This window comes from Mercenaria mercenaria, chromosome 19 (assembly GCF_021730395.1).
Source record: "Mercenaria mercenaria strain notata chromosome 19, MADL_Memer_1, whole genome shotgun sequence".
Classification (NCBI taxonomy): Eukaryota; Metazoa; Mollusca; class Bivalvia; order Venerida; family Veneridae; genus Mercenaria; species Mercenaria mercenaria.
Window position 1 is genome coordinate 18,092,240 of NC_069379.1, and position 14,059 is coordinate 18,106,298.

The 14,059-nt window shown below is 34.1% G+C and overlaps 2 protein-coding genes across 2 annotated transcripts in view; one reads left to right on the top strand and one right to left on the bottom strand.

Annotated features, from left to right (window-relative positions):
• LOC123542270 (titin-like) overlaps positions 1–6,824 on the top strand; it is a 42,028-nt gene extending 35,204 nt beyond the window's left edge. Inside the window, exons 18-24 of the mRNA XM_053530933.1 lie at positions 1,412–1,553; positions 1,927–2,062; positions 3,498–3,622; positions 4,332–4,398; positions 5,661–5,730; positions 6,165–6,297; positions 6,731–6,824. Of these exons, the coding sequence (XP_053386908.1) occupies positions 1,412–1,553; positions 1,927–2,062; positions 3,498–3,622; positions 4,332–4,398; positions 5,661–5,730; positions 6,165–6,296 (672 nt within the window). The 3' untranslated portion in view covers position 6,297; positions 6,731–6,824. The remainder of the gene's footprint in view (positions 1–1,411; positions 1,554–1,926; positions 2,063–3,497; positions 3,623–4,331; positions 4,399–5,660; positions 5,731–6,164; positions 6,298–6,730) is intronic.
• Positions 6,825–8,865: 2,041 nt separating this feature from the next.
• LOC128550877 (uncharacterized) lies at positions 8,866–12,168 on the bottom strand. Its single transcript, XM_053530821.1, has 4 exons — positions 12,098–12,168; positions 10,397–10,471; positions 9,536–10,195; positions 8,866–9,016 (listed from the first exon to the last, which is right to left on the bottom strand). The coding sequence occupies exons 3-4, from the start codon at positions 10,141–10,143 to the stop codon at positions 8,959–8,961; spliced, it is 666 nt and encodes a 221-aa protein (XP_053386796.1). The 5' UTR covers positions 10,144–10,195; positions 10,397–10,471; positions 12,098–12,168; the 3' UTR covers positions 8,866–8,958.
• Positions 12,169–14,059: the final 1,891 nt, after the last annotated feature.

A 14,059-nucleotide genomic window follows, 5' to 3' on the forward strand; every position in this document is an offset into this window, starting at 1 on the left:
AGTCGAAAAAAGTCCAAAGTTATTAGATCCTAATTTTCCCATTTTTTACGCAAATTTGTGTACGAGTGTTTTAATCACACTTTTTCACTGCTTAAATACATTAAGCATGAAATGAGACGATTTTCATGTTTATATACCAAAAATGGCAAGTTTAGCAGATCAAAACCGAAGGAAAGGGGCTGATGTGTGGACAATAGCAAGTTTGCGCCATTTACCGTAGCTTAACACCACCGGCTGGCATTTCACCAGGAACTATTCACCTCTTATTATTATTATTTTTCTTTTTTTTCATTAATTAATGATAGCTAGAACGTTCATAAAAAACAGGTGTAGGAAAACGTAATATTCTATTATAGATACATAAATACGTCGTGAAGTTGTCGTTTTCTTGACATGAAATGAAGAAAGATCTTAATTAGTGACCTTTATCCTCAATTCTAACACGGTCCGGTTCATTTTCCTATTAAACAAAGAAGGCAGAAAACAGTGAATTATTATACAACAAATCACTGTTCTGACGTCACAATTATTACGTCATGGCGTCAAACGGCATAGCGGCGCGCTGGAAAAGAAACCGAATGAAAACGGGCAAATATTTAATGAATGTCGTCAAGGATGTACTTAAAAATCCTTGGTAACGTGTAAGAATCGAAATAATATATCTCATTTAGTGATTTGCTCTTGAAGAAATCATTGTTTGTCGTTCAGATGCGTATTATTATATAACTCGGGCTGCGCCCTCGTGATATAATTCCTTTCCATCTGAACTCCAAACAATGATTTATTCAACGACAAATCACTGGATGAGATATATTATTTCTTAAGTAATCAGCCGCAATAGTTTTGACAGCTGTGTACAATTGTATCTTCATTAAAAATATAACTAATGCTGCCACAAGGTAATGGATCCATAATTACACTCGGCAATTTCCGTTACACTCGGCAATTTCCGTGTGATTGCGTGCCCTTGTTAGGCAGTTCGGCATTCTTCGGACGTAAATATAGCTCAACACGTATATGACTTTTCGTAGAATACGAAGAATGCCGACTTGTTTACGGCAAGTGCGCAATTTGCCGATTGTCCCTACGTGTCCACTACCTTAGCATTCATAAATGACGTAAAATAGTTATCATTTTAATGTACGGCGTTCCGTTGGGGCCAGTGCATTCTCCCTATGAACGCAAAGCGCTAAGGTACGTTGGCACAATGGCAAAGCGCGGTGTATACTTTCCACCATAGTGTATCCAGATGAATTAGAAAAATATATTTTATACACGACACATGAAAGTCTCCTGATAATCAGTTTGTAACTCTTCAAACAGACGAAGTGGGAAAAATCTGATCTGGTGTATTTTTTGTCACCTAGTTCATCGTATAGTCTATTTTATGCTATTTTTTGATATCGGGCAGCCTGGTGTGACAAACGCCTACAAGGACACGGATGGATCTTTGGTCATAGTGAACGCTCAGACAACGGACGCTAGATATTTTATATGTAAAGCTACAAACCAATACGGAACTGATCAAGCGCAGATAACTCTTAACGTTAAAGGTAACAAAATTTTTACATGTATCTGTGTACAAATTAATGACTTCATTAATAAACCTAGAAGTTCATTCAGATAAAAGGAAATATTAACATCAGAAAAAAACATACTTTTGAACTATTACGTCACGTTTTCATTAAAATTTATCGAGTGCATGCGGCTTGAACTTGTCTTATATCAACGACAAAAATTAATTATGCTTTATAGAAATAGCTTAAGATATTTGACCCTTGAAGAGAATCCGCAATTTTCTTTCATTTATGTTTCCGGCATTGCTCGGCTTTCCGTGATTGTATGAGTAACATTAACAAAAGCCGAAGAATGCCGAAATTGTTTACGAAAATTGCCGATTGTCATTACCTTTGTAATACAATACAGTACCAGCCGAAGTGACTGTTATTCCGGATAAGATAGCAGTGGTTCCCGGCGCCACAAACATTGCTCTAGAATGCAAAGCAGCAGGGGACCCGCCTCTCACCGTAGAATGGTTTAAAGACGGAAATAAACTAACAGGGTAAGAATTAATTCAAAGAAATTCTATACGTTTGTACACCGGAAGTGATGACTTAACGTCATTTATCCAGTTAGGGTTAGAGACCATCAGTTGTATTCACATAGACTTGCTTTATAACATTATGACGCGTGTGGCATTCCATAAATTGAAACGTATATAATCACATTTTTTTTCAACAGCTATCTTAGTTCCACCAAAATAACGGACGAAAAATATTTGAATAGTGATACTTTTTTCGTGCGAATGATACGACCCCTGCTAACATCTTTGGCATGACAGGAGAAAACGGCTTCATGAAACTTACACATCAAATTTAGCAATTATTGTCAAAATGTATAGTTAAATACATACTCTGAACGCACTAAAAAGGTTTAGTTTCGAAAAACAATAACTTTTTGTGTTCGTTTACATAACTGACCAATTAAATAAACATTACATTATTTCCAGGTGTACGATTACCCTATTACCACTGTTTTTCATTGGTGGTATCTCAATTTTGCAGCAGTTTTAGGTTTTAATTTTTAATGGAATGTTCTTGAACAAATTCGGGCCGTTGACAGAGGTGAATATTGCTTCTGAAGAGGAAGTTGAAGACCGACAACTCTGTATGGAAGATTGTTCACCTAGAACAAAACCAGAGTTCGGCATACAGTTTTTAAACATACGCAGTGTTGCCATTGTAAGATACGGGACTAAGAAACCAGATCTAGTCCTTATTAGCCATTTGGTATATTTAATGAATGATGCATTGTGCTACATCTTCATACACCTTTTTAACAAGGAAGACTGGAACTGAGGAAATGCTGCAAAATCGCAAAATCACGATTTGTATGTCAAAATTATTGTCATAGCGTCAGTCATCTTAGTAAGAAGTTGCAATAGAGAACCAATCAAAACAGGCAAATTTTTGATGGATGTCGTCAAAAAAGTAGATAATAATTTTTAGTTATATAATGCCTTCGCATCTGAACTACAAACAATAATTTTATTCTAAGCTTTATCATGCTGGACACGACTGATTCTGCCTTTGCGACCAGTGAAGATCATATCAGCGTGCACATTCGTGTAGTCTGATCAAGATCTGCACTGTTCGCTATTCGGTCTGTATCTTTTTGGTAGTCTTAACACTTAATAGTACTGAACTGAAGGATGGGCAAGCTCATTATAGAAATTTAGCAGGGTAAGGGTTAAAACACATTACTGTTTGAGATTTATTTCGTAAACAACATTGCAATTTTCGCACTACATTGCTATTAACATACTAATAACATGCATTTATATCAGTAATACATTAGAATGCATATAGCAGAAAGACGTAACATGTCAAATAATACATGCACCAGCGATATTAGAAAATAAAGCCTATATACTGCAAATGTACTGCTATATCTATATAGAGAACGTGATAAAGTGATGTTGTTTTTTTTTTGCTCAGGAATGGACATATTTTTATCTTGCCTGGAAATGTACTTCTTGTAAATCAAGCTACCGCTGCAGATCTTGGGGAATATACATGTAAGGCGTCAAATTCATTGGGGACCGATTCCGCAACTTCAGTTGGTAAGAAACATGTCATTATTCTCAGCCGAAGGCGGCAGAATATAGGTTTGGCATTGTCCGTCCAACTGCTCGTCCGTGCGTCCATCTGTCAATCCGTCCGTCCGTCTGTCCGAAATTGAAAATGCTTGTAATTCGAAAAGTAGCTAGAATCACTACACCGCACAAAAGTAGTCATTACATATAGCACATGGACATTTGTGCAGGATCCTTTTTGTATCTTCACAGTTAATGCCCTTTATTTTTTTTACTGCAGAGTTATTCCCCTTTAATTGTTTTAAAATTAATAGATTTCCACAAACAAAGTAACCCATTGATGGATTTTTATGAAAAGTAGTATAATCATAGATCATTGTAGGGTCAGTATCTGTTCAGTAAGCACCAATTTTAAAAGTTAATGGTACTATCCAAATTGAAAGACGGACAAGTTCATTATAATAATATAGCAGGGTAAGGGTTAACGTAGTTTTTGTAAAAAGAGATCACGTAGAAAACGTTAACATGAGGTTTGCTCTACGAAGATACAGATGAAGATGTGTTGTTCGCTCTACAGAAATGCTATGGAAAATGTTATCCATCCAAAATTCCATGTACAGTTAATGCTTCTCCCTGTCTACCATACAATATTTGCACCACTTTTATTTAAAAAATGTCAAACATTTATAAATAAAGATAAAAATGAAGTAATGAGAGTTTGTTTTGATTTTTTTAGCATACACCAGTGCTGGCGATGTCAGATGTTTTGATGCATTTACAGTATGTTCATCTGAAATATGTGGGTATGTATGCGATATAATTAGGGTTCGCACGTATCGGAGATAATTCAAAAAAAGGAAAATTTATTTATTTATTTATTTATTTATTTTTTATTATTATTTTAAATGGCATGAGAAAGATATTATGTGATTTTATTTATTTCTTGAACTATTTGTTTATAGACCCAGATATGACTGGCTGGTGTTTGATATATCAATATTTACTACAGTGCATGGGTTTGTTTTGATAAAATATAGTTCCATGTTCAAGTATGTTAATCAGAACACCACTTTCTGTGGTTATCATTTTCCATGTGACCAGTTATTCAGATTCATTTAAAAATTATCATCATTTTGATTGCTGCAGTTAAGGATGGGAATCAGGCCTTGAGAAACAAAACTCAAACAACACTAAATCATAGAAAGAAAGAGTTGTTTGACATGAAAATTGAACAGCATGTAAAGCATGTATATTACTTTATGAAACTAGTGTCAGTAGACTCATAAAAACATTGAATTCCGGAAAAGGACCGCCTAAAGGGGCTCCACTTCCGGACAGTTAACGCCTTTAAAAACTCACCATTTTTAAAGAACTGTTACACATGTTCGTTTTGATGCATTTGCAATAGCGTGCGAGTGATGAAATTTCGCATAACAAGGTGGAACACAGTTTTCAGCATTTGTTTATCTTTATTTATTTACAAATGGCATTCATTTTCAAAGGGAGACAACTTTTTCGGAATACTTTAGGTACAAATGGCATTCATTTTCAAAGGGAGACAACTTTTCCGATTATTTTAAGTAATCGTCGAGAAAAAGTTCTTTCCCTTCGAAAATGAATGCAATTTGTAAATAAATAAAGATAAACAATTGCTGAAAATTGTGTTCCACCTTGTTATGTGAAATTTCACCACTCGCACGCTATTGCAAATGCATCAAAAAAAGAACATGTGTAACAGTTCTTTGAAAATGGTGAGTTTTTAAAGTGGTTTGACTGTCCGGAAGTGGGACCCCTATAGGCAGTCATGTTCTGGAATTCAATGTTTATATCAGTATACTGACACTTGTTTCGTAAAGTAATATACATCTTTTACATGCTGTTCAATTTTCATGTCAAACAAATCTTTCTTTCTATGATTTGGTGTTGTTTGATTTTTGTTACTCATGGCCTTCTTCGTAACCTTAATTGCTTCCAGAAACTGCTGTAATGTTCAAACTTATAGGAAGCATTTATTTATATTAAGTTTAAACAACCATCTTTATGTCATATACCTTTTAATTTTCAGAGTTAACTGCCCAGCAAATTGTGCCTCCAGTCCAGCAACTGTTTCTGGTGGCCCAGTGCTTTATAGCAAGGTAAGGTAAAAATAATCTTGGTAATTCAGAAACACGTCCTAATTAAAATTTTCAGGTAATTGTAGAAAATAAATGGCATCCTAATGCAATGTTTGTGATCTTTTTTTTAATAATTTATGATGCCTATATAAAGGAAAATCATTGACTTCACAGTCAAAAATGACTGCCTTTCCCTTACATTGAATGATACTCGTTTCTTTGCAGTCCGATTTTCACGACCTTTTCCCGATTAAAATGCATTTTGAACGTTTTTGTAAGGCCTAAAATATTGTAAATGCGAAAATATTGATTTTATTTTCCAAACACATTTGGTTCGCAGCAATTTTTTACGGTAGGCCGGGATACCGGAAAAAAACAATTTTTTAGGCCTAAGTGGAAATATTGTAAAATGTTACACCTTCCCCTTTAAAACGGTCAAATATGAATGCTTCTAGGTATCGAGCGTCTGTAAGAGCGGAATTAGTAGTGGTGTAATAACGAACGCTGGTGGAACTGTTGTGTGGAGAAACTCGAACATGGCCGAACTGCTGGGAGTTAACAAAACAACAACAAATTTACCTCCATAAGGTTAGTATATGTGACTCACTGCAGATCTGGAGCGCCTATATAAATTACAGACTCCGATATATAACGGATTCAAGCAATTTGATCAGAAAGTATATTAAATGTATATATTTTGTAACCATGGTAATACTAACCCTAACCTTTAGTCAGCGTGTTATACATGTACATATTATACACTAAATGCGTGCGGACATGCATTAAATTGCGTATTTGTGCCGTGCTCTCTAACTGATTACCAATTCCGGACATGCGCATAAGACCGCTCTAGCTCTTCAATGAGCATTATCGTTTATTTTTGAGAACATGCTTTACTAACACTAAATTATATATAAGTTTGGTCGTTACAAATAATTCATATGAACTATACATTGCTTCACTGAAAAACATGTAATAAAAGTTTGTTTACATTTTATTTTATTTTGTTTCCTTTCTACAGAATGAAATGAGGAAGCAAGACAACATTGAGTGATCGACTGTTGTTTTCATATTTACGATGTTGCAAAACTGAACTAAATAAAATGTCTACACCACCATGGCGTCATTTTTTACATTCTGCCCAGTTCTCACAGCAAGTTGACACGTTTAGGCGTACACGTATTTAGACTCGATATACATATTGTTTTACAAAATCGTTTCTTTTTAACCTTTAGCCTGCTCGCGGCAAGTGGTTCTGCCTTTGCGACCAGTGAAGACTAAAATCAGGCTGATCATGGTCTGCAGTATATGCCTCTTAGTCAATAAATTTTCAATGAACATCTCTTCGAATAATAAATGGTACTACCCAACTTAAATGATGGACCAGTCCATTTTAGAAATTTAGCTGGGTAATTATATAAAGGATAAAATACTTTCTGCAAATTGGATAATGTTTTCCCGTCATATATATTTTGCTGTTTTATGGAACGAAGACATTTTCGCGATGACAAGAAATTGCGATTTTTAGCAGGTAATACTTATATATGCTGCTGACTTTTCGCTAGTGTTTTAAATGTACGTCTATCGCGAATACTAGTAAAAATCAGTAAATTAGTGGCGAAATTTACCGAGTTTAAAGTACTGATAATTTGAAAGGTAACTAAATATTTGATTAAGTTGTACTCTGAGATTTTGCTTATGGTCCCTTGTTTGATAATTGAGGCCGTTAAAAGATACTACATATTACTATGGTTTTTTTTTCTGCATAATTATAGCAGTGTTATTTAACTAGAAGTGGTGTCGGTTTTAAAATTAGCATGCCTCCAGATTTGGCTAAAATAATCTTTATTAATGTCTTCAAAATAAAGATATTTATAATCGTGACAGTTTACCTGGAGTAAAAGCGTTACAAACGCTTTTCAATTTTCATCGTAAAAAGTATTTAAAACAGCAAAATTTCTCATGTGTTTCCGTAACATAAAGTTTGTCAGTAATTAAGGTTTAGAGCCTTCTTAAGAAATATAGCATTTATTTCAAGATATCTAAAAAATACTTTTTTGTTGTTGAACGATCTTGGGGCATGCCTCTTTAAAAGTGTACATAGATATATTATCATTTCTTGTACTTGGGGTCACGGAGTTCACTCAGTATATCAGGCCCCAAAATACAATTATTTTTCCATAGATTTACATACAAATACATCCATCATGTCCATGCAATGCTTTGACACTATGTTCTGGAGACAAAAGCAAATATCTTATCTTAAGAAATGTATCTAAGAAAAACACAAAAATCTCTATTAACTGATATGTTGACCTGCTTCTTTTCTCCACACATCTGTCAGAATGAAAAGTTTATTGCATTTACCCATAGCCAAGCAGTAAAGCCTACTTTTTGTACCAATACGATGACAGTCATTTGCGAACGAAATCATGCTATTTTAGCAATTTGTGACCCCTTTCTCTTCATTCATATCAACTCTATAAAATTTGGTTACTTTCGGAAGCTCAGGATATCAAACAAATCTATCGTGAAACGTGAGACCTCTTTTCTCTCGGATACACTTCCTTTAGTTGTATCGAGGGGCAAATAACTGTACCTTATTATCGCAGAGTTCCTAGGGATCGTAACAGCGTCATACATTCATCATGTACACACTCAAGCAAACTCAATCTGCTAAAATTTAGCTTGGCAAATATTTGTTTATTCCATTTCATTGTGAAATGTCTATAAGGTTTAGATCTTTGTCAGTCCATATGGTTAACAGTTCATTGACAATAATTACTTTTGAGTTTTGCCAAATTTGCTTATCGGACGCTAAGCCAGATGTATAAATAAGTGTTATGTTTCTAGAGCAGACGCAGGGTTTCTATAATGGTAACACAGTCTACCAGAGATCATGAGTATGTTTCCCCGCCCCACCCCTCAAACACCCTTCCTCCAGCTATGAATTACTAACATTTCCTTTTAATGGTTATGTGAATTTAATGGCCAAGTCAAGTCGATTGCAGTGATTCTTAAAACACGGAAATCTTGGTTGGGGTTGTAATCTCTGATGAAGGTTTGACTAATTGTTCTAACAAGAAAAAAAAAAAAACAAACAAAAAACCAAGAAAGAAAAAACCCTATGAGTTCGTCATTTAAAGATACAGTGTTACGATCAAACTTGTAAGAGCCTTGTTCTGGTGATTTTAAAACAACTTCAAACAAGCGCCATGCACATTTATTTCACAATCCAAGGTATACACACTAGCAGTCTTTCTGCGTGAGATATGGATTATCGCAGCGGCCTAACGCAAGCATACACCTGAAAATATGAGATAATGTGATGTATAAATACGTTTTGTATTTAGCATACTAGGAAAAATTATAGTACCTGTTTCAATCTCTTGAAATTTTATATAGTGAATAATAAATAAATAGGATACTAATAATTTAATATTTATGTAGCTCTAATTGATATATAAAGCATACAATACTTATACAATAAATATATTACGAATACAATATCCATTTAATGATTAGATAAAAAAGACAATATTTATGCAATAAATTAAAAAAGGCTACACTATTTACACGAAGAATACATAAAGAATTCAATATGATTTTAAGTCAATGTAGATCTATACAATTATTTGTCTTATTTATCTGTCTTTTTCTAATGTTTGTAGTTGTTTTATCACTGAAAAGAATATAAATCGCTCTTCCGAGAATGCCAGTTTCAATAAGAACCATCTAGTTGAATGTTATCCAGGACTGACAGGAAACGGGCTTCATTTACATAACCAATATATTGAACAAAATATGAGTAAAGTTATCTACTCACAAGTTTGCGTAAATTTTGCCATCCGATCCACAGACAATTTTAAAAGTAAACCCACAGGAAATGGAATGCCTGTTTTGACAATAAGAAGGAGGAGTTGGTGCGTCTGTTGATGCGGTTGAGGATATTGCTTTAGTTGGTGCAGTTGAAGTTGGTGCGCTACTATATATGGGAGAAGTTTTTGCGTTAGTAGGAACGGTCGTATTTGGAACATAAGATGACATGATTAGCGTAGTTGATGCCTTAGAAGATACCGACGACTTAGTCAATGCGTTAGAAGAAACGGTTGATTGCGTTTGTGCAATAGAAGAAACGGTTGATTGCGTTTGTGCAATAGAAGAAACGGTTGATTGCGTTTGTGCAATAGAAGAAACGGTTGATTGCGTTTGTGCAATAGAAGATACGGTTGACTTCGTTTGTGCAATAGAAGAAACGGTTGATTGCGTTTGTGCAATAGAAGAAACGGTTGATTGCGTTTGTGCAGTTATAGAAGATACGGTTGACTTCGTTGTTGAATCAGTATGCATCGTACTAGCCAGCGCCAGTGTACTTAGAATTGATTTCGTGGCTATTGTTGATGATAACATCGATGTTGTAGACACTTTTGCCATTGATAAAGGTGAGGTGTACCCAGTTACGTTCTGTGAAAATGTCGAGGTCACCCTAAATATTAAATGATTTCATATTGTATCATAGAGATACTGAAAATCAACAAACTACATAAATTATTTCTACTGTTCATGTAATAGATTGACTTCAAAATATCTACTGGTTAAATGTCTTGAATCGTTTGATTCATATTTGAACGGGTGAGTGTAACTATGTTCGTGCATGTGAATACAAAATTTATTTATCAAAACTTACCTGTAATTGTTGCAAAATTTAGTGTCTTCTTGTATCAATAATTTGTTCACACAACGTGCCTTTGCAAACTCGCAGCTGAAAATAAAACGCAAAATCATGACATGTTCTGCTCTACTACTTAAAAGACCAACCACGGCCTAGTGACAATGTTTTTCTCCCCACGTGAACTTCAAGAATATCCCTCTGATAACACAAGTAAAATACCGATAAACTACAGAATGACAGCTTGACAATCTAGGCCCTTCCTGAATAAGTAAGTTTTCACAACTTATATTCTACACGTAGAATTTATCTATTTTCAATATAGTTTTAAACTTAGATAAATAACTACCTTACGCTACTGGAACAAAAATGTATGATCTAAATACATTAAGTACAGCTCATATTGTTACATGGTTTCAATAAAATGTTAAGATATTTATAGGAGCATGCCTCGAAATTTGGCTGAAAAATAATCTTTCTATCAAATTGAAGTTTTGGTCATATTATGAACATTAGAATAATTATGAATTTTTGTTTCTAAAATATTTTAAAATTCCAAATCAAAAAATAAAAAATGACCGCGTCGGGAATCGAACCCCGGACCGCCGTGGCAATAAAGACATTTTCCCGTCGTCGTAACCAATAGCGCTATAGCTAAGTAGTGAATAATGACTTCAAAATATAGATATTTATAATCGAGACAGTTTACCTGGAGTAAAAGCGTGACAAACGCTTTTCGATTTTCATCGTAAAAAGTAGTAAAAACAGCAAATTCTCATGTGTTTCCGTAACACAAAGTTTATCAGTAATTAAGTTTTAAAGCCTTCTTAAGAAATATAGCATTTATTTCAAGATATCTAAAAAAATATTCTTTCTTTTGTTGTCGAACGATCTGGAGGCATGCCGCTTTAACACATTGTCTTGGACCAAAACATGCCATTGTAATTTTGTATATCTCAGTTCGTTCAAGCAAATGATGTACAATCTGCATTAAAGACATGCATTCTTTAGTATTTCATTGATTGTAATTATACATGCTTTGCATGAAGAAAATGAGTAATTAGTTACAAGGTCACAGTGAGTGACGTATATAAGGCCGAGACAATTTGTTTAATGTCTAATTTGATTATTGAATTCATGTAGTAGTATGCACAGTACTTGGTGGATTTAGACCACACTTTTGTTCTACAGCGTAAAATAGTTATTATTCTATGTTTATGAAACTATACTGAAAAGAGAATAACTGAAAGCGTCTGCAGATGAAGTTGTGAAAAATATTAATTCTGGGAGGGGCTGAATTGTCCGCCTGTCATCTTTTAGAATAGCTGTATTATACTAATATTATAAGAATGATTTGCACGAAGTTCATGTTGGAGGAAAATGAAGGTCATTATGTCGTGGTGGGTCTTAAAAGAAACACAAAACAATACAGTTATCCTGTGGCGGTTATCAAAATGTGTTTCTTATGTCTCGGTAGGCGCATATAAACTGCATATTTTTATCTTCAATACAAATCACAAGTTTGTTACGAATCATATATACGGTCCGCTCCTTTCAGAAAAAAAAAATCTACCACTATTCTTTTACATAATTATTTTCGTCCATTCGGCCCGCTCGTTCCAGAACAAATCTACTATAATGCGATTATCTTACTTTTACCTGTTTTCTTCCATTCAGTCCAACCGCTCCAGAACAAATCTACCATGATAATACTCTCACCTATTTTCGTATATTTTGCCATCCGATCCACAAACTGCTGATTGTGCAAATTTGCAAGAGATTTGATCCACCTTATCGCAAAAGCCTCATAAAATAAAATAAATTAAGTTAAAAAAATATTTTATTTTATTCAAACATGTCAAACAGACATAATTATAAATTTTAAAAATAACTTACTTACGTGTAGAATTAGAAGTGTTACACATATTACAACTACTACTGACTTGAAAAGTTTCTTTTGATAATACAAAATTGCCAATCTGAAATCGTTTTTTTTTTATTAGTTTTGTGTCATTTTGTGACTTTACCTCCTTTGAAGCACTCAAGAGTTGCTCTAAGGCATTTTCTGATTATAAAACTTAGATATAAAATGCGACGTCCTTATAATGTTTTAATACAATTCCATGCCTCAAGTTGGAGGTAGTTACGACGGTAGTTAACGATATCGGCAGTTTCGGTTTTCTTACGTGAGGCAAATGTACTTCCACGGACATCTACGTCCAAAGAAAGGCGCATTGGATAACGACTGTTCGTAATTATACGGAAATTGTTGAGTATTATTACGGGTATTGTGATTGACATGTAAAATTACGTATAAATATGTACTGTGTCTTTAACACCTCTAATATTGATGGCGTCATACAAACAGTTGCATTACCAATCTTAAAGATACATGGCAATAAACTAACATTGCACCAAGGCAGACTAAGACACGAACTCTTGATGGAAAAAAAAGTTGTCTATGAAGTTTACGTAATTAATAGCTGGCACATAAGGACTATTAAATGGTTTACCATACATTCGACTTATTCTGTAATTATATCATACATACAATTATTCAATGGTTATGCCATACATACGACTATTTAAAGATTAGTAAATTTGTACCTGCACAACTGCCGACAGAATTGTTCAAAAGTTTCCATGGAAGGCCAAAACACAATCTATTGTCACCTGTTGAACAGCACCCAACTGTCTCTAATTCGTATCCTTGTACACATCTTGTAAGACAGGCCACATGCTGCTGCCACGATATCCACTCTAAGCATAAACAGCGTTAAAACGCATTTGGTTATAAATTTACGGTTTTAATGGCCGATATAAAATTTATTTGTATTTGTACGGTATTTTCCCTAATTTATCAATATTTGTTTTAAATCAAGTATATTTTACCCAGAGTCAATGTAAATGAATTAAAGAAAGTAAATTCTAGTTTAAAAGATCTTCTATAATAAAAAAAGTAAACGTTCCCAATTTTTCACATGGTTTAGAATATAATACATGATATTGTATAAACATACACATTTTATATAAAATTCCTTTGAAACCTAAGAATATCATCAATCGAAACAATTCCAAACATCGTTTATCGAAAACTGTGCATGAGTGGTAATGAAATGTACAAAACACTCACGCCCCATAGCAACGACTTAAACGGAACTCTTTTATAAGGGAGCATTGACCAGAATCCATTATCCCGAAGGATTAGTAATGAAAATACCACTGGATGTTGGCATGGCGTGCGATTGTCTTTTGTATCTTGCGGTATAGAAAGTTACTAATGCGTACAAAAAATACTTGCTTTCATGCACGTTGTCTGTCAGTATAAATCTTCGTAAATCAATATCTGCAGAAGTAGCCTCTGAAAGTACATACAGTATAAACTAAAACCATGTAGTCAGACACGCTACATATGACTACTGTTATTTCATGCTGTCTGACAACATTGTACAAGTTAAAAATCCTAAAGCCTTTTTATTCTTTTAATTTTCAATTGAAGAACAGGAGGTGGAAAGCAAGAATAAACTTGATCAGTAAGAGAGACATTTAAACCACAAGAACTTCTGTCAACAGTGCTAGTTATAAGGAAGATATATATCCATGAAAGCTGAACATGATATATGTAGATAATACCTCGTCCTTAAAAAGGAGAACATCGCATCAGTTGAATTGAAATCATTT

Bases quoted from the DNA above. Each gene is read 5' to 3' on its own strand.
- LOC128550877 (XM_053530821.1), bottom strand. From the start codon at position 10,143: ATGGCAAAAGTGTCTACAACATCGATGTTATCATCAACAATAGCCACG. The intron at 9,017-9,535 runs GTGAGTAGATAA...TCATATTTTCAG, and splicing joins GGCAAAATTTACGCAAACTT to GTGTATGCTTGCGTTAGGCC.